This window comes from Anguilla rostrata, chromosome 1 (genome assembly GCF_018555375.3).
Source record: "Anguilla rostrata isolate EN2019 chromosome 1, ASM1855537v3, whole genome shotgun sequence".
Classification (NCBI taxonomy): Eukaryota; Metazoa; Chordata; class Actinopteri; order Anguilliformes; family Anguillidae; genus Anguilla; species Anguilla rostrata.
The window spans coordinates 31,551,993-31,572,500 of NC_057933.1; the positions used below are offsets into that span (position 1 = coordinate 31,551,993).

Sequence of the window (20,508 nt, forward strand, 5' to 3'; positions counted from 1 at the left end):
GTTTATGATGTTTATTTTTCCCTCACACACTTTTCCACTTAGTTTTATGTACAATAATAACCTTGTTGGAAACAAGAGTAACGGAGGACGGAGTGTGGCACAGTGGGTAAGGAACTGCGCTTGTAACGAAGGTCGCAGGTTCGATTCCCGGGTAAGGACACTGCCGTTGTACCCTTGAGCAAGGTACTTAACCTGCATTGCTTCAGTATATATCCAGCTGTATAAATGGATACAATGTAAAGTGCTATGTAAAAAAAAAAAAGTTGTGTAAATCGCTCTGGATAAGAGCGTCTGCTAAATGCCTGTAATGTAATTAATTTATTTTAATGATAAATGGGATTTATGATTATTCATAATGATATATAACCACCCACAAATGTGCAGCCGAACCGAACGCTGGAGTATTTGTTGCTTTTGGATTACTTGGCTAATCGTGCTTGGGGAGAGAGAGTGTCTTTAGGGACCACATATATGAGGCACACAAGTTTGTGGAGAACAATGAATGGCTGATGTCTGCACGCGACCCTGCAGATTGCCTGCCTTTTATGAGATTGCTAGGGTGTTTCCTTGTGCAAATCAACATGAACAGGTACACGCATTCAATTTACGAACAGTTGGCATTCATCCTTTGATACACATGGAATACGCACAAAATGGCCTGTGCATGTTTCATGAACCCCTCTTTTTATTAAGATCCAGAGTAATAAGAATTTAGGAAAGGTTTTGTGATTTGTGGCCCATTTTCTACTTCATCAACACAATACATTCAGCGCATTTCTGATGCAAAAAATACTTTTTGAAAAACTTTCTGAAGTTATATTTAAAGCTGTATATTCTATCATATGAACCATATTTCATAGCTTTTAATAGTCATATTTTGACAAGCATTATTTTTCCACTGAGTGCTGGTGACAGGTGTGAATATTATAGACAGGAAACACCCTAACAACCAACATCACATCCATCAGCCTGTGAGTATGTGCTTGAATGGTATCTCTCTTTCTGACAGAGTATCTGAGCCATGCCTGGGGTGACAGTGGCAGTGACAGTGAAACTGTCTGTCTGATTATTATTGCAGTCCCATGGTACCTTCTGTTACCAATGGCACTGAAGCTTGAAGCTCTTTTCTGTCTATCTGTTCTCACATACTACAAAATCCCCAGGTCTGTTTATCTGACTAACTCTTTGCCCTGATCCAGCTGCTACAAACACATGAAATCAATTGATTTTAACATTAAATGATACTGACACATTTAAGAAGTTAGTGAAGTTAGTGAAAAATGTGAGAGACAAAGATTAATATGTTTAACTCTTTAAAAATATTTCAAATTATGAGAAAATTATGACGAACTTATTTTTTATGTATCAAAATAAAGCACATATACTTTAAAATCTATCAGTTTAATATTGTACTGTTATCAGTGGCGCATTTCGCACATGCCCACAAGAACATACAGACGAATACAATAATAATGTACTGTGAAAGTCACATAAACTGCTAAATTAAAATGTATTTATACAAATGTACTTGCAAATGGCTGGTATGTTTGGGAACACCAAGAACATCTTTGGACCTATATTCCTTTCTCATACCAGAGACCTATTATTGTGGTGATTGGACAGCTGTTCCTAGAACAAAGATTATTAAAGGCTCATCAAATTAGTCACCATTTTTGTGAATCCTCTGGTGCATGGCAGCACACATATCACACTCAAGCCAGTTGCAATTCCTATAAGATTTTTTATGCTCTTCCAATGATACAGACAACATGGTGGCTCATCCGTGCTTGTGTATATTTAACAGTACCCGCTGGAATGGTTTGGAACAGGCCGTGGTTGACATGGTGCCCTGAACTGGAGGGATGCATCAAGACAGATGGTCTGCCAGTGTGAAGGCAGCACACAGAGGGACTGTTTGAAGGGTGGAGAAAATGACTTGTTACAGCCCCCAGATAACATTACATTACATTACAGGCATTTGGCAGACGCTCTTATCCAGAGCGACGTACAACAAAGTGTATAACCATAGATACGGAACACAGGCAGCGAACAGACCCTCATGTGATGTCACTGCACCCTGTCCCTCCCTCTCTGCTGGCGAGGTCCCCAAGGTTAATGATTTTATGGTTCATATTTCACATGCATTTATGAGTATCATACATATTTAATGTCTGAAGAGAACTATGGCTATAGTTATTCAAGGTGAAGGTCCAGGGAAGGAGCGGACTGAACTCTTCAAATCACACGATAGATCAGAAAATAATACAAAATCTAAAAGTTTATAAAATTATCATAATAAGATACTTTTTGCACCCAAAACCTGCTATTGGTCTATCCAGCCAAATAATTTCCCTGTTGTTCCTCATAGAATGACCCCTGGCACCCTTTGAAGAGAATATAATGATAGTTATTTTAAACATAGTATATGCATTAAAATGCATAAAAATATAAATAAAATAAATAAATAAAAACTCATGTGACCTTGACATCAGCATCTCTCATCACTAACAATGAGACCTTGTGTTTTATTAATAATAATAATAATAATAATAATAATAATAATAATAATAATAATAATAATAATAAAAATAATAATAATACATTTATTTTATATAGTGCTTTTCACAATCTCAAAGACGCTTTACAACACAGGGAAGAAACTATCAACAAAAGAAACCAGGGTACATAATTATCCAAAAAAAAAAAAAAATATCCCAGACAAAGATACAAAGATACAGTAAAAAACATACAATACAAAAAAAGCCTATTTGGTACTTTGCTTTAGCCTCTTCCTTTGAGAATAATACAGTAATACATTTTAAAGGTCATTTTGTGCAGGAATGAGATGGTTTCAGGGCGGAGGAAAAAAATATATAGTGAAGCCACATGAGATATCCCCACATGAATCTTCATCACCTATTTATTAAAGCAGTACAAATAAAACACCTCTGCAGGCAAGCTCTCACCCTACCTGCCAACCAACCCCCCCCCCCCCCCCACCCCGTGGCCCCCACACCACCCCACCCCACCCAACCCGAAGCCCCGCTGATCTCTTCTCCATATGCTACTCCCTGCTCTGTCCTTCTAATGGCTGAAATGTGCCTCACTCAAAAAATGCATCCTTGTGAGTTACCCGACAGCTTCTATTCATCAGTACAGAATTCAAATCCGATGGATCTGCTGGAGCTGTTTCTGACTGCAGCCACTCCGCACCGTACTGTGCTACAGTGAGTGGCAGTCACATGTCCTGACAGGTCACAGTCACGGTTGCTTCCCATCTCCAGGGCACACGTCTAGGTCAGTTCGGCTTTGCGGCCCGGGACATGTCAGTTACAGGCTCCGCGTCTGCCGCAGGTGGCTCCTCTCTGGGGGCCCTAGTAAGACACAGTGTGGGTGGTGCCATGGCGAACGCCTTCTTCACAACCAGGCAGGGCCAGATTAACTAAAGGATTGTGGCTGCTTTCTGCTGCTACAAGGTCAGCAAGCAATATGTTAGCCGGATCTAAATGGCCACAATGGGACAAAATCGCTATTAGAATAGAATTTTTGGGGATTACATCTATCTGCAACTTTCCTTTTCGATGCATAGTTAAATGTGTTCATGCTTATGTATACCTGGAGTGAATGCGATAAAACAAGGTGGAGCTTATGTAAATTAGTTCAATTTAGTATTCTGTTTAATTTACTAAAGCACGCATTAATTGCAACTCCCCTCTCTGTGTGAGAATTTTTGAACTGCTGAAAATAGGCAGTAAATTGTCTGTGCTGATATAGCCCATAGCTCACACACAGCATGCCGGAGAAAGGTGCTGGGCTGTATGCACATCCTTGGGGGGAAAATCAGAAATGCATATTTGGTTTCTTGAAAGGATGTAAGACTTCTGCTGAAGTTCTTAGGTACCAGTTAGCATGAAAATGCTGTTCCGAATTTAAACAATTTAAATCATTGTTCTACGTAGGCATTCAGTATCGGGCATATAATGAACTGTGAATACAGTTTTACTTCCAGATGCTCTGTGGCCTTCTCCCATCGCAACTTCATCCATGTCTATTCCTTCCATCCCCAGGACTGCTCATTTTGCAGGGATTTTTCTCCCACTGTTTTGTCAGTGTTAATGTTCTTTCCTTAGTTGGACCACCACCTGTGTCTTTTGCCCTTGTAAAGTTTTTCTTTTGATTCATAAAATGCCATCATTCATAAAATGCTGTTCATGCCATCTTTTCCTTACATCCTCTGTTGTTCATTTTATTATACTGAATGAATAAATTTTGTGTGTGATGTCACTCCAAATTTCTATCCTCTCTGTTGGTGTTATATTCCTATGCTGTAATACGATGCTGGGAAACTGTACCTCATTTACCAATACCTATATTTCCTGATCTGTAAATTTATCATTTAACTGACTCTCAACGTTGGATAAAAGAAAGGTTAAAGGTTGTGCAAGCGTATGTCAGGGACTGAAAACTATGATGAAATTGTTCTTCAGTGCAGTTCCATTGTGCAATTTCCATGGCATAATGGCTTAATTTAGCCAGAAGTCACAATAGTGCCTTTGTCTAGCGGCCCCTTCTCAAACTATTTTATTTGCACCACCTCAATAATCTAAGTTGATAAAGTAATTGCCACTAATTTAGCATAGACGATGATTGACAGCGATGTTTAGAAACAACACTCTCATGTTAAATTCAGTTCAATTACTTGTTACCATGGACATGCCACAGTTTTTAAAAATGTTTCAATTATGAACTCAGTTATAGGGTTAGTCACTTGACTGTGCTGTTGGATTGACTGTGGGGATGCCTGGAGGATAGCCATTGAAATACAAGTTTAAATCCCTGCAGGTCTCATGGTGGAGCCAAACTGGTGGCCCTAATTATTTCTACTCACATACTTTTAAAAAACATTTATTTGGTGCCCAACATGGGGCTGAGCATATTCAATTCCCACCCTCATTTGGAATGTCCAATGACCTATTTGTAGCCGCATTGTTACACAATCCCCACGGGTAATTCTCCTCTGAAATGCATGGTGTCATCAGCCTGTTGAGTCGGAGGAAGACTTCTTATATGCAGCTTTTGGTATACAGTCAACATACACCCAATCAACCATCGAGGGCCACTAGAGAGTGATGACCCTGTACCAGTTAAACCCTCCCATATCTCTACCTTTTGGTCTGGGAGCAAGGCATTTTATAAAGCCCAATGATTAGACAATGAGTAACAGCAGCCCAAATTGGCAATGAGTTACAACTGCTACCCTGCCTATTAGTGGGGCCAGTGCGGGCCCCGGCCCTGCAGCTCTGCCAGGTTACTGAGACACCTGAGATGATGAGCAGACAGCGCACAATAAAGGTGGTGCTCCTGTCATGCATCCTGGTGCCACACTCTGTTTGATTAATTTCATTGTGTGCTCCTATGGCTGATTTATTGAGGTGTCAGTAGCTTGATTTATTTATTTTAAAAATAGTATTTTTATCTTTGTATTCTTATTTTTCATCTACTTAGCATATCTGTTCTTCATTTTCTTTTTTGAGAATGTGGTAATCTAGAAAGTCAAAAATACAGTAAGTATTTTTGTTATTTGCCTTATTTCTGATAAGTTTATCTGTTTGTGGGGCATTGTTTGCTCACTGAAGCAATACTGTGTTCTATTAAGATATGAGAGCCTGTTTTTACTGCCAAGGTGCATTTGGCAAACTCTAGCAATAACTTGGATGGTAGTAAATTAAGCACTTTCGACCAAATTTTCTGACAAGAGACGGTTGTTAAAAAAATGTAGGCTTAAATGCAAATATGCAAAGGAAAAAAAATATCTCTGCGTTATTGCAAAGACAGTGTAGAGTTAGTATTAGTAGCACCCATCTGGCACAACACAATAGACATGCTGAAATATACACGACAAACCATAGGATATTGCCTGTACTCTCATGTACGTAAGCATCTGCGTATTATTAATTTGTGTATTTTTCGGTTGTACACACTTGAATGCATCACTGTGTATCATGCTAGGTGCTGTAAAAGTGGACGTTGATAATAAACCCGATCTTCCTCTATGATATAAAAATAAACCGCAAAGACAAAAATTTAACTAAAAAAATAAAAAAATGTAACTAAAGCCGGTTCTAATGAAATTCAGATTAGAATAACTTATTTAAAAATGTGGTACCAATAACATTATTAGCAATTCCAATGAAATTAAAATTAATTAAACTGGCATTACCAGTAAGAATGCACCATTCCCTACTAACAGCCTCCATTCCCTATCTTATCTTAGATGCTCTACTGTACATAAATATTTATATTTATTTAACAAATGCATAATTTAAAAAACAGTCCATTTTGATTAGAGATGGTCTCTCTCTCTCTCTCTCTCTCTCTCTATCTATCTATCTATGTCTGTCTCTCAACATCCATCAAACAGTCCTGTGTGATTGCTTGTCTGCTCTTTATGTTCAATGTTCATGTGTGTCCATTGGCTAATAGGTGGTCTGGGATGATAAGAATGCAAGCAAATAATTCATCACCAAATTAGCACAGCGTTATATGTTTTTATTGACACCTCCCCACCCCCCACCCCCCTGCCCCCCTGCCCCCCCCCCCCCACCATTCCACTGCTTAACTCATGTTCATTAAAAAAAAATAAATAAATAAATAAATCAGTTTGTGTAGGAAGGAATGCACAATCTGACTCGTACCCACAGTTTGTGCTACCTTTGTCACCAGAAGAGGGGCCATAATCTTTTTTTAGAATCAATAGATTTCCGTAGGGGGCTGTCCATAAATTTCTTCTCTTAAAGTAACCTTGGCCCACTTAGTAATATGAAGGGGCTTTATATTCACATGCAAAATGGTAGACTGTTCTTGGCTACATAACACATTCAATGTGATAACACTTTCTTGAAATCCTGAAATTTAATTGAACATGTTTCAGAATAGCAGACAGCTTGGTCATCAGAGGGAATTTATGGGCCCATAGGGCTTGGCTTTTCTTTGAAAATGTTCTTTGTGTTCTTGGGCAATTCCTTGTGCCTGAGCTGCATATCAGGAATTGACTCAATAACATATTTGCTAGAAAATCCAAAACACTGTAATCAGCCTATTGGCAAACACACAGGGCGTGAAACACTGGACAGTAAACTAGATCATTGTTTTCTACTTTTTCCATTTCTTTCCAAATGTATAATCTGCCTGAATGCCTCTTGGGTTGTAACAGTGCCAGGCATACTCACATGCCGGGAGCATTACAGTTGTAGTGAAGCCAGTGTCTATTTTCCACACTTAAGGCCATGCAGGAACATATGAGAGTTTACACCAATCAGATAGGAGATGTAACTCTAACTGAGAGAAAATGGTTGCCTTTTGGTGCCTGACTACAAAATTAGGGTCAGTGTAGCTACTCGTGCTGTACTGTACATGGTCCTGAAATTTGGTTGACAAAAATTTCAAAAGTAAGCACCTTTTATAATGTGTGCCAAATGCATTTATATTCAGTGGAATTATACTTTTCTGTAATCACACGGACTTGGATTAAGCCGCTACGTGTCAGATGTGAAAAGATCAGGCTTTCATTTCAAGTGCAAGAGAAGATAAAAGCATTTGATACAAATTGTTAAATGCCCTAAGGTGTGCTGAATAGCCACATTGTGCATCCAGTCCTTTAATCTCCCTGTTATCTTGAGAAGAAAGCTAGATTATTTCAATGGCTTGATCTCGCAGTTATACTTTGTTCATATTGTACTCTTGTCTCCAGCAGGCATACATTCTATAGATTTGACATCAGACTGGCAAGGATTGGCATTCAGGGAAATTTATATATGCAGCCAGCAGCATGAAAGGAATCCTCGCAAAGTATCCCTGCACCAAAAATTCACGAATCTAAACTGCAGGTTTTATTGAAATAGAGCAGGTTTTCTTGTCAAAGAGCACACATTTTTAATTATTTTGCTTCCATATATTTTCTGAAAATCTGAAAGTAAATATTTATTCATTGTTATTTTTTGTGTAGAATTATGTATGTTAAGCAGCATATTGTCCCAGGCCAAGAAATGTTTACTGCTTACACTTGAGGTATTATCTATTTATTTAGTTGGATATTTAATGGCACAATTCAGGTACTGTTTTCAGTCAAAATACTGCAACCTACTGGTTTCTAACAGTTTCCTGGACTGCTCACAATAAGGGGCCCCCTTGTTTTGTTTTATTTTTTATCTATCCATCCATTTTCTAACTGTTTGATCCAGATCAGGGTCGTGGTGGCAACTGGGCAAGCAGAGCAGCCCAGACATTCTTCTCCCCAACCACTTCCGCCAACTCATCCCGGTGGATCTCAAGGCAATCCTAGGCCAGTCTGTGGATATAATCCCTCCAGCGGGTCCTAGATCTGCCCCTGGGTCTCCTCCCTGATGGCCGTGCCCGGAACAGCTTCAGAGGGAGGTGCCCAGGAGGCATCATTTTCAAATGCACAAACCACCTCCATTGACTCCTTTCAATGCAAAGGAGCAGTGACAACTGACAACTCCAGGACAACTGAGCTCCTCACCCTGTCAAGGAGAGTAAGCACTGCGCCCCTACGGAAGAACCCCATTTCAGCCGGTTGTATTCGTAATCTCATTCTTTCAGTCACTACCCATAGCTCGTGACTATAGGTGAGAGTAGGAATGAAGATCGACTGGTAAATCAAGAGCTTCACCTTTCGGCGCAACTCCTTCTTCACCACCACCGTCTGATACAGTGCCTATATACTGCAGCCACTGCACCTAGATGGCGGTTGATCTCCGAATCCCTTTTTCCCTCACTTGTGAATAAGACCCCAAGGTACTTGAACTTCTCCACGTGGGGTAGTTACTCCCCCCTCATTGAAGGGGGCAAGCCATCTTTTTGGCCACAGGTCACAGACTTGAAGGTGCTGATCCTCATCCCGACTGCTTCACACTCCACTGCAAACCGTTCGAGTGCACATTGAAAGTCACGGTACGATGAGGTTAAGAGGACAACATCATCTGCAAACAGCAGGGATTCCACTCTTATGTCCCCAAACTGGACACACTCCGTAACTCGGCTGCACCTTGAAATCCACCCCATACTCCTGCAGCACCTCCCACAATACACCTCCAGGCACATAGTCATATGCCTTCTCCTAATCGACAAAACATATATAGACTGGTTAGGCAAACTCCCATGCCCTGTAAAATATCTGTGAGAGGGCAAAAAGCTGGTCTGCTGTTCCGCAGCATGGACGAAACCTGCACTGTTCCTCCTGAATCTGGGATCGTAACCTCCTTTCCAGCACCTTGGCATAGACTTTAAAAAAGGATCAACATAGACCCAGCTTTCTCATGGCCCAGGCAGATATACTTATCCCAAAATTACAACTTTTGCACAGCTAAAATGTATTCCCCCAACAACATTAGATTCTTTTCAGTTCTATTCATTTACAATCCTTGTCTTTGGTCTCACATGTGTGAATTATATCCTACCATCAGAACAGCAAGATGACTCACCTGTCAGATTTGAAGCCCCACCACACCGGGGGAGGGTTTCTCCATTTAATTTGGACATTTTCACTAAAGCAGCAGTACAGTGTAAACTGATCACTGATTGGTCAGAACTTCATTACTAAATTAAAATGTATTTTAGAAGCAGCGAGAAACAATCCAAAATGTTGGCATGGACACAATTCTGGCATTTTCTTCTGGCAGTTGCTCTGGCAATACTCCACTTACTCTACTGACCACTTTCTCTCTCCCCCCTCCAGTGACGGCTGGGCGGACAGAGATGAGGTGGTGGAGGGCTATGAGGAGGAGGCTGTGGGTGGCATCACTGTAAAACTACAGTCAGCCGAAGTCACCTCCTTCAACGACTACTTCCTGAAACTCCGTCTGGACACCAACACCAGGAACCCGTGGTTTGCAGAGTTCTGGCAGCACCGTTTCCAGTGCCGACTTCCAGGACACCCACAGGAAAACACAAACTTTCGAAAAAACTGCTCAGGTAAAGACAAAAAAGCTTGTTGTTATGCACACACCATGCAGAATACATGTGCTTTAGTAAGTATTATCAGAAGAGATGTCACAGAATGTGGACCCAGGGGTCTGCAACTGTGGTCCTGGCGATGTTATCATCACACAGTTAGCAACCAGTTCACACTCAGCATACATGGTGAGGTGTGTCAACTGTGTAATCAACTGCTTTAATCTAAGTGCTGACAACAAAAATCAGCAGAGATGGTGGATCTCCAGGACCAAGGCTGGGTCTATGCTTTGAACCAATCACAGTATTATGATCTAACAAGTATCAAAGGTTTTTGATTGATTCAGGTAGAGCACACATAGTAGGGGATGCATGAAGCCTCACTGTCCTAGGGCTAGTTTATTCAGAGGGCTGTGAATATAAATGAGTTGTACTCATTAATTTGAAAGCAAAAGGAAAAAAAAACCTGATTCACATTTTTATAAAGATGCTGTGATCCAAGTGTAATAGATCATAGTTTGGATTATTTTAATGCGCTAGTCTACAAATTTGCAGCATAATAACAGCATAATAACTTTGTTTTATTTCTTTCTTTTCATTTTTTCTTCAATATTCTCTCTGCCGACAAAAAAGGTGATCTAGGTAATCTAAAATCTCCTGGCACTCTCGCTTTTAAAAGCAATGCTGCTTGATCTATAGCTAAAGAGGGCACAAACAAGCACTGGCAAAGAGCACTATCACCTTCTCATCAGCTGGCTTTCAATGATATATACCTTTCATCTTTAGCCATTTTATGCTTTTTATGATGAATATTCCTCATTTTGTTATGGCGTATATTTACGTTTTCAAGCTAAATGCAAGGAACAACGATAAGAACACATTCTTCCTTTTTGAAAAAGCATGTTTCAATATACAGTAAAATATTACTTCCAATAATATTTTGAGTAATTGAAAATGTGAAATTGTGTGGCATGCATTTCAAAATATATTAATCACTGTCACTTACATATATGCAATGGTATGCATGCATAGCAGAATGCAATTACTTAAAATAATACATAATTTTGTATACATTCCACAATGTATGCATAACAATACATACTGTATAATATTATTATATTTACACTATATGACCAAACGTATCTGGACACCTCTAGGTCTGGGGCTGTTTTTCATGGTTTGGGGTAGGCCTCTTAGTTCCAGTAAAGGAAAAGCTACAGCATACAATGACATTTTAGACGATTATGTGCTTCCCCAACAGTTTGGATAAGGCCCTTACATGTTTCATTATGACAATGCTCCCAGACACACAGCAAGGTCCATATAGAATTTTTGAGAACAGTGTGGAAGAACTTGACTGGTCTGCACAGAGCTCTGACCTCAACCCTATCCAACATCTTTGGGATCAATTGGAAAGCCAGCTGCAAGCCAGGCCTAATCACCCAATCTGTGCCAAACCTCACATATTTCTCTTCTGGCTGAATGGACGCAAATCCCTGCAGCAATTCTCCAACATCTAGTAAAAAGCCTTCCTAGAAGAGTGGAGGTTGTTATAGCAGCTAAGGGTGGACCTTCGTACAAATGCCCATAATTTTGGATGAGATGTTGGATTTCAGGTGTCCACATACCTCTGGCCATGTTTTATATATATATGTATATATATATATACATATATATATATATGTATGTTTTATTGTATATGAAAGAAAACATTTTGGAGGATAAACGTAAATATAAATTGTAGCACATCACAGCTATTTTAAATTTGCATTTAAACACTTCATGTGTATCTACCTGTTTGCATCTAAGTCACTTCTTCAACAACAGCTTTTCTGATCGCACTTTCTTTTCATCATCACAATATATGCTAATTTTTTAAATCATTTCAATAACCTTAGAATGCTGATCCTTATGTGAATTGTATTTTAAATAGTGTACACCATTCTCTTCATCTGTGCCTAGTAACCAGTTGTATTTTTAAAGCAGTAAATGTCATGATGAAGTTCAGTGTTCCAGCAACATAACCATGGTATAGTCATAGTTTGCTGTTTTGTTACTTCTATTGTTTCTTTATACAGAGCTCCAAGATGGTAAGTGTGTGTTTTATGAAGTATGTACTGTATGTATGTAGTTGTGTGTAGCACTTCCCAGTGGCAATGCAACTGGAGGTTGACTGATATAGAATGTTCCAGGCCAATGACAGGCCAAAGCAACTGTCTGCAGTGACTCCGTAGTTAACCACCTGGCTCATGCAATTCATCAAAAATCATTCTCTACTGTTTTCTATTCCATATGAATAAGCTGAAAATGAATGTATATAATATTTAGCAAATAGAAGTTAAAAACTTTTTTCACCAGCAAAGTGTGTATACCAAATTCTGAAAATGAAAACCTCATCTGCCCTATCTTATTGAAGAAATTGAATTTTTTTCTAAAGCCAGATTTTCCTCATTGTGCACATGGCATGGTTTTAAATACCTTTCATACAAGAACTTCAAATGTTGGCCAATTGAGGAATTGGTCAGCAAGTGGACTGAATTTCAGTCAAGAGTTCGATTTTCCATATTTCGCAGAGAAACACAGGCCTGAGACGACCATATATCTGTTGACCTCTGATATAAAGAGAGCTACTGACCTGCTTTTAGGCACTGCAACAGCAAAAAAAGCACAAGGAGGCCTCATCCTCCAGTGCCATGAGGACACATTCACTGATATTTGGACGCTGCAGTGCAAAATGAGATCGCAGCAGCATGTGTGATGCACAAGGTGTTTGCTCTGCTGCCTCTCTGCATGTTACCAATGCGCTGGACACTGATGAAGCATCCACACAGTCAAATGGAAAAGTGATATATATCTGTATATGGGAAAATGTGTATTCAAAAACATATAGACATATATGTATATAGGTCTGTGTGCACGTGTGTATGTGTGTGTGTGTGTGTGTGGGTGCCAATTCATGGCATACAGAATACAGTTCAACTATTATGATCCTTTTCATACATGCAATTTAATGCATGTACAGTATTGTGCAATGGATTTTCATTTGACAATGTATGTATAAATTGATAAATATAAACACTGAAAGAAACAGTGTCTGACATAAATATATTATGTTGCCTACAATATACAATATTCCTTGTTATATGTCTACGTCACATATTATAATACTGATTATATATTTCAAAATATATCACTTTTTCATAAGGGGAGAAAGCTTGTGGGTTCCTCAATACACACTGAAAACCTGAGTGTGGTTGTGTTACGGTTCAGTCACACTAGTCATAAGACTTGTCATAATTCTTTACAAGTACAACTCTTTACAATTAGAATGTAAATTAGATGATATTATGGTTATCAAAATAGTGAGGGATCTTTTCATGGCTCTTCATTTGTGTTGTGATATGAACAGGCCAATAATAGTCAAGTTTTAGCAAAATTCATATACCCATTTAAAGTATTTGTGAAGTAAAAAAGAAAACATAATTACAAATTTGTTTGTTACAGAAACTACATGTATTCACGAGTGTTAGCGAAACAGTAGCTTACTACAGCAAGTGTCTCAGTTATTGTTGCTGCATGTAAAAAGTATCAAAGTATGTAAAACAGGACATTTACCTGAATATGTCTACATCATATTGGAGAATGAATTCATACTTAGGTTATTAAGACTTCTTGCAGTCTTAAGTACTAATGTTGATGGGTACAGAAGAGGACTAGGGCCAAGTGAAATTTTTTTTTGAGTTCTGACTTTAAAGTCAGAATTCTGAGAATAAAGTCAGAATTTGAGTTCTGAATTTATTCTCAGAATTCTGACTTAATCTCAGATTCTGACTTTAAAGTAGAACTAAAAAATTTCAAGTGCTATCCTTCCGTATAGGTGATAGAATTCTGACTTTAATCTCAGAATTCTGACTTTAAAGTCAGAACTAAAAAATAATTTCACATGAGGCCCTAATCCTCTTCCGTATGAGGGTGTATCAGGATACGTCTTTTAAAAAATTAGACATTGGTTCATTGTCCTTCCCACAATATTGAAAATATAAATTTCAAATGTAGCTTACCTCTGTAACTTGAAAGTGAAGAGTGTAACACAGTTGATGTTGTCACCAGTGCATTAATTGAAAAGGCAATTGATCAATATTGATTAATGTAACTAAATAATGCAATGTGGTAATTCAGTTGTTAGTTGTCAGCATTGGAAAAAGCCTCAGACATAATCATTTGATCAATGAAACCGTACAAAGACCAGATGTAATGCTTTATAATGCTTCTAGCCGGCTTGTTATAGATTGAACGTTAAATGATAGAGTGTCCAGTAAAATAACTTGAAATACCCTTCTATTTCTTTTACTATATTTACTATATTCTGTACTGAAATATAACTTATTTCAGTATAGAATTGGTGTGGATGAGGGAATATGGTCATGATTGCTGCAATATTGCTAGTTTTTATTAAATTAGCATCTCAATTCTCTGCTGGATATTTTTGTACTGTATTTACATTTAAAGGGAGGTGATGTATTGATTTCAAAACAATCATTTAAAAAATCACCAATGATAGCTCATTTGGTTAAGGGACCATGCTGTCGTGCATGAATGAGCCTCATGGTCTTCGATCAAATTCGGACCGTGTCAGTGCCAACTGTGGCCCGTAGGTCCACAGGGAAATTGTGCTGTCCAGAGTACAGGTCGGCTCAGTCAGTTAGAGATCTGCATTCATCACTATCCAGGGACCCCTGCTGGTCAATAAGACACCCTTGGACTGAATGCGAAAGCCACATATGGAAGTTCTTCCTCCAACTTTGCTCAGTCTAGCTGTGCTGTAATGTGCCATGTGAAAAGCAGCAGCTGGTGACACGCCATGTTTCCGAGGAGAACCATGGATGTCTACTCTCCTGATTTGGCAGTGGAATTCACAGCATGAATGCGGCTCTGAATACTGACAATTAGCCATTACAAATTATGGCAGGAAAACTTTCTCATCCTCACCAGAGTCATTTAAAAAGAAATTGTAAAAAATTTAAAAATGCTACAGTGCCACAAAATCTCTAAAAATAAAGCTAAGAAAAGACACACAGCAGAGTGAGCTGGCATTAATGATTTGAATGAAATATTCAAATCAAGTAATTACAATTTTGTAATATTATTTCAATAAATATCTACAGCAAACAAACAAACAAACGATAAAATGCTCACCGTATTTCCGAAGGAGAACTCAGCTGTTTGTTCTGTTGTGTGTGAGTACAGAATAACTCTGGACACCCTATCATTACCTTGATTATGACACAGATTATATTGTGCTATAAGAGCAGACAAGGTCAGACATGGTCCTATCCCCTCTATGTGTTATTGAAGCAGCAGGTTTTGATTCATGATGAATTCTCCTTCTGGTTCCAAAACCCACACTTTTAATTGTTTTATTTTGATTATGGTAAATGACATAATGTAGTAAAAGGCAGGAGGGTGCTACGTGTTAATGGTGGTGGGTCCCCCCTGACATTTCAACCTGGTCTGACCAATACGTATCTATTCAACACATTTCCAGAACCATAAATTTGTACTTATCCTGCGAATGACGGGCTCCTCACATCTTAATGTGTTTCTCCAATACAAACCAAAACGAAAATCTACCATTTTTCTTTCATCAGTATATCAATAAATGTAAGCGAATGTCGATATTGAACTTCAAAAGTACATTTATAGAAAGCCCTACTTATTTCATAATTTCGTTGCAAAGCAATATAACGAACAAATCTGTAGTATTTTCATCCCTTCTTTATCTGTCACAATTGTGTTGTATTACTTAGCAAACTACCCAGCTGTGTCCTACATAGCTAGCTATGTAGCTAGCCAGGTAGGTCCTTCTAAATCAGTGAGGCTGCAGTATTATGATTAATAATGCTTTACAGTAGCTCATAAGCTAGCCATGAGCGCTTTAGCTCATGAGTGTGTCGTTTTTGGTTCTTTTTAAACATATAAAGTGAGGGAACCGAGCAGATGTGTTTAACTTAAGAAAAATAACTATGTCCCCGTTAACACCTTGATGAACTGCATTTCCCACGATTCAATGTTAGGTCTGCATGTAAATTAACTCTTTTGGAATATCTGATTTCGGAATAGAGAACTGCTAATACAACACACCAGGTGAAATAAATGTTTAATTTTGTTGTTGTTATTTGCAGATATAGAATGTCAATCTATAAAATAAGTACTTTTGCCATTTATGATATTTGCACTGATTATAGCCTATTTATGAAATGATTTTTGGCCATTCATAGCACTGGTTAGGTTTTGTGTTTAAAACGTATGATGATGTGCATCAACAATATACTATATTTAACAATTCTGCTTAACACTTGCAACACCTTAACATGAGTGTAAATAGTTTAAATAACCATACATTACCACAGGGGGTTGTATCCACTACACATCCACCAAATATCTATTCAGAGTCATGTCAATAAATATAATGACACACATTTCAAGTCAGGCATAAGATCTGTATTGAAAAAGGCCTCAGGATTATATAGGTGTGGTCAGGTCATGCCAGTGTAGCCATAGCTTTTAAAAAAATGCCACCCATTTCTTCTGAATTGCATCATTCTTAGGAAACTAAACAAAGACACCAAGAAATTACCCTTGACCTCATCCTCTATGTTTGTGCATCCAGAGAGAGCACATACTCTGGGAAAATTTGGTATACTGTTGTATTTTTCAGTTTCCAGTGATTTTCAACTTTACTGCGACTGCTCCATGACTTTAGCCAATATTTTCCATGACAAACAACCAGCCTTAATGATAGGCCTATATATTGTTAGGCATATGTTGCATATGATATATAGCCTATCACACTGTACCTAGGGGTGGTATTAAGCCATGTTTTTATTGTATATAGGCTATATAGTAGCCAATAAAAATGGAAAGACATAATAATACATGGAAAGCAAAAATTTCCACAAATCAATATAAATAATAAACATATTAACTAACTCTAAAATAAACATATTGTAGACTAAAAACTTTTATGTGGAGTTTTAATGTGACTTCACTTTAAGCTGACATTTTGACACACTATTCAAAGCAATGGAACACTCAAGATTACTTAGAATCCTCAACAGCAGCCAAATAACATTGTGTTGATCAGGTTTGATCCTTCAAACTCCACCACTTTAAAGTCACAACACCTGCTGAAATGGCTAGATCATGGCAAGGATTTCTTAAACTAACATTGTTATCCATAAAACAACAAACTGCTAAAGCTGCCATGTAAAAATAAAGAATGAAAAATGAAAAACGTTACTTCACGTGATTTATTTTCAAGTCATTTTTTTCTGAATACTGTATAATGCTTGTGCAGTCCTTGTCTTTTGAGCACTCCAATGATCCAGTACTCATGCCCATCCCTAGTTTGTATGCCTACTTAATAATGAATAATAATAAGTTTAAATGTAATGTCATTATTTCAGCGTTTCTCAAATAATATCATTTGGCAGAAAGAACTAGTAGAAAAGCATCTTTTTACTGTCCTCTAACATTTCAAATTTTCTGTCTGCATTCCACTCTAACCCTGCCCTAATCTTGATGTCAGAGTCACTATGTCATATAAGTGTTAGTCAAGATATCCACTTGGAAATTTGTTTCTGCCCACAAATTTGTCTGTTTACTTTTAATAAGACAGAACTCTTATTTAGCACTCTTGTTTAGTGCTCCACAGTTAGTAGGTACCTACTGCATGATTTGAATGGGGCGATTTTTTAAAGATTTGGCTCCAATATAAGCAATGATGTTTGCTGTACCAGGTGGACTTGTTGACTGCACTCCCGCAACATGACTTTCAAAATAAAAGTACATTACATTTATTTAGCAGACACTTTTATCCAAAGTGACGTACAAAAGTGCATGTAATGGTCATTGGACAACTACAAAAAGGTTCAATAAGGTACAAATAGTACATGGTGAAATTTTTTTTTTTTTTTTTCTGATGCTATTATCGAGGGGGACAAGTTTAACTGTTTCCAATATTGGAGGAGACATGTCCCCCGCTGTCCCCCCCTGCTTCTTACGCCCCTGAACTCCACCCACCCCAGGAAGAATTTTTCAAAATTATGTAGCTGGCAGAGCCAGGCTGAAACAGTGAGTGTAGTTACTAGTTAAGTCATGTGATATGAGGAGTCCATCATTAGTAGAATAAGTACACATTTTGGGTGGTTGAATGGATACAAATTCGAGATTATGAAAACGCAATGTGAATACAATTCATTATTATTATTATTATTATTATTATTATTATTATTAGAGCACAATATAATTTGTGCATCAAACATAATGGTTTTCTTAAGCTGCTTTCACATGATCAGCGTCAAAACACTCAACTTATCATCAAACCATTAAATTCCTATGGAGGAAGTGTTGATGCATAGCACACAGCTCAAAATAATGCAAGATTGCGATCCTCAAAGTTCAGTTAATTTGAACTATGACCTTGTTTGAAGCTGACCTTTCGTAGCGTGTCCAATCACATCACAGCTTTATATGAACCAGGCAGATGTAAACATGGAAGAACATTTTGGGATAATCCCAGGATTTTTGGTTACACAAAACAAGTTCACAATTTAACTTTATACCACTGACAACCTACTACTATCACCACTTGTTACAGTTTCCGAATCAACAGCTTTCCTGGATGGATGATGTTAAGCTTCAACAGCTGGCAGCATTCTTCTCATGTGTAGTCACTGCCTTGCTTGGCATTGAACGCAGCGTTTGATGCTTGTCATGTGAAAGCGACTTTATTTTCAATGAAAGTATAGATGTAAGGTTGTTGGTGCAACACAACAGAAATTCATCTTATACACTCGCCTGTCTGCAGGGTATGAGAACCTAGAAGAGAACTATGTTCAGGACAGCAAGATGGGCTTTGTCATCAATGCCATCTATGCCATGGCCCACGGTCTGCACGACATGCACCGCGAGCTTTGCCCTGGGCATGAGGGCTTATGCGACGCCATGGACCCAGTGGATGGCAGAAAACTGCTGGAATTCCTGCTCAAGACCTCCTTTGCTGGCGTGTCTGGAGAGGAGGTGTGGTTTGATGAGAACGGGGACACACCCGGCAGGTGATTCCTCCAGTTGGCTGCTTATGTTATCAATCAGATCAAACCTTTAATCTGACCTCATGTCCTATCAGAGACTCCAAGGGTCACTATTACTCTCTGCCGGTGCAGTTTGTTTGTGTTTGGCATATGTTATCATAATTTTTGACACTTCTCCCTGCCACATAAAATTATTTTGCAGCTTCTATATATGATGCACCTACAATTCAAGCACTGATGTTTTGGCCTCTTTGGAACTATATTAGTAGTCTTGTGTTCCATATTAAAATGCTGATTGTAAATATCTTTTTATAGCTGACCCATACTGCTAATTGGCATTTACCTTAATGTGACTGCAATTTAGCTACTTTGAAAAAAAGTCCTTTTTCATGTGTCACTTTTTCACTTTGGCCAGCTCTGTTTTATACATGTATACAGTATATACCATGGGTTCCATAATGTTTGAAACAAAGACACATTTTGACAATGTTCTCCACAATTTTAGATTTGTAATCAGATAATTCACATGTGGTTAAAGTGCAGATTCTCAGCTTTTATTAAAGGGTATTTTTTATCCATTTTGGTCTCACCATGTAGAAATTACAACAAATATTTATACATAGCCCCCCCATTCCAGGGCACCATTATGTTTGGGACATATTAATATTATGTAAAGAAATTAGTCATGTTTAGTACTTTGTTGTATTTGATGTGCAATGACTGTTTGAAGTCTGTGACCCATATCCATCACCAGGTGCGAAGTGAACTACAGAGAACTACAGAGGCTACACTGTAAGATGTACACAAAAAGGATGGCCAGGTTACAGTTTGCCAAGAGGTACCTAAATGTGCCTGCAGAGTTCTGGAAAAAGGTTTTGAAGACAGATGATACTAAGATTCATTTGTATCAGAGTGATGGTAAAAGCTAAGTGTGGAGGCCAAAGGGAACTGCCCAAGATCCATAGCTCCCACCTCATCTGTGAAACACGGTGGTGGTGTTATGGGGGCTTGTATGGCTGCCACAGGTAATGGCTCACTTGTCTTCATTGATGATATAATTGCAGATAGCAGCAGCGGAATCAACTCTGAAACATACAAAAGCATCTTATAGGGGAAGGTGGGGTAAAATGTAACACAGACTTTTTAGGAAGATGCATCGAGCTTAAACGACACATTTAATTAAACACACAGAATTACCATCTCCTTGTCTCCAACGAACGGCTGGAGAGTTCAGTCGATATTTTGGCAGATATTGCCAGAAGTCTGTTTTGGCTAAAAGAAAGTGTTTGGCTACTGTAGTGTGAGTGTATGTTAAGGAATCCAAATGTATGTCATCGTACATAGTCGTTTTGTGACTAACAGGTCACATAGTTTTGATATAGCATACTTGCTTGCTGGGATTGCTAGCGAGGCAAAGGTGCAGACACCCCCCTGTGGGGTTAAACCA

At 38.4% G+C, this 20,508-nt stretch overlaps 1 protein-coding gene across 2 annotated transcripts in view; it reads left to right on the forward strand.

Annotated features, from left to right (window-relative positions):
- Positions 1–20,508, forward strand: part of grm1b (glutamate receptor, metabotropic 1b) — a 68,889-nt gene that overhangs the window by 28,352 nt on the left and 20,029 nt on the right. For both annotated transcript variants that reach the window (XM_064334718.1, XM_064334726.1), the window contains exons 4-5: positions 9,755–9,990; positions 18,839–19,085. In XM_064334718.1, the coding sequence (XP_064190788.1) occupies positions 9,755–9,990; positions 18,839–19,085 (483 nt within the window). The remainder of the gene's footprint in view (positions 1–9,754; positions 9,991–18,838; positions 19,086–20,508) is intronic.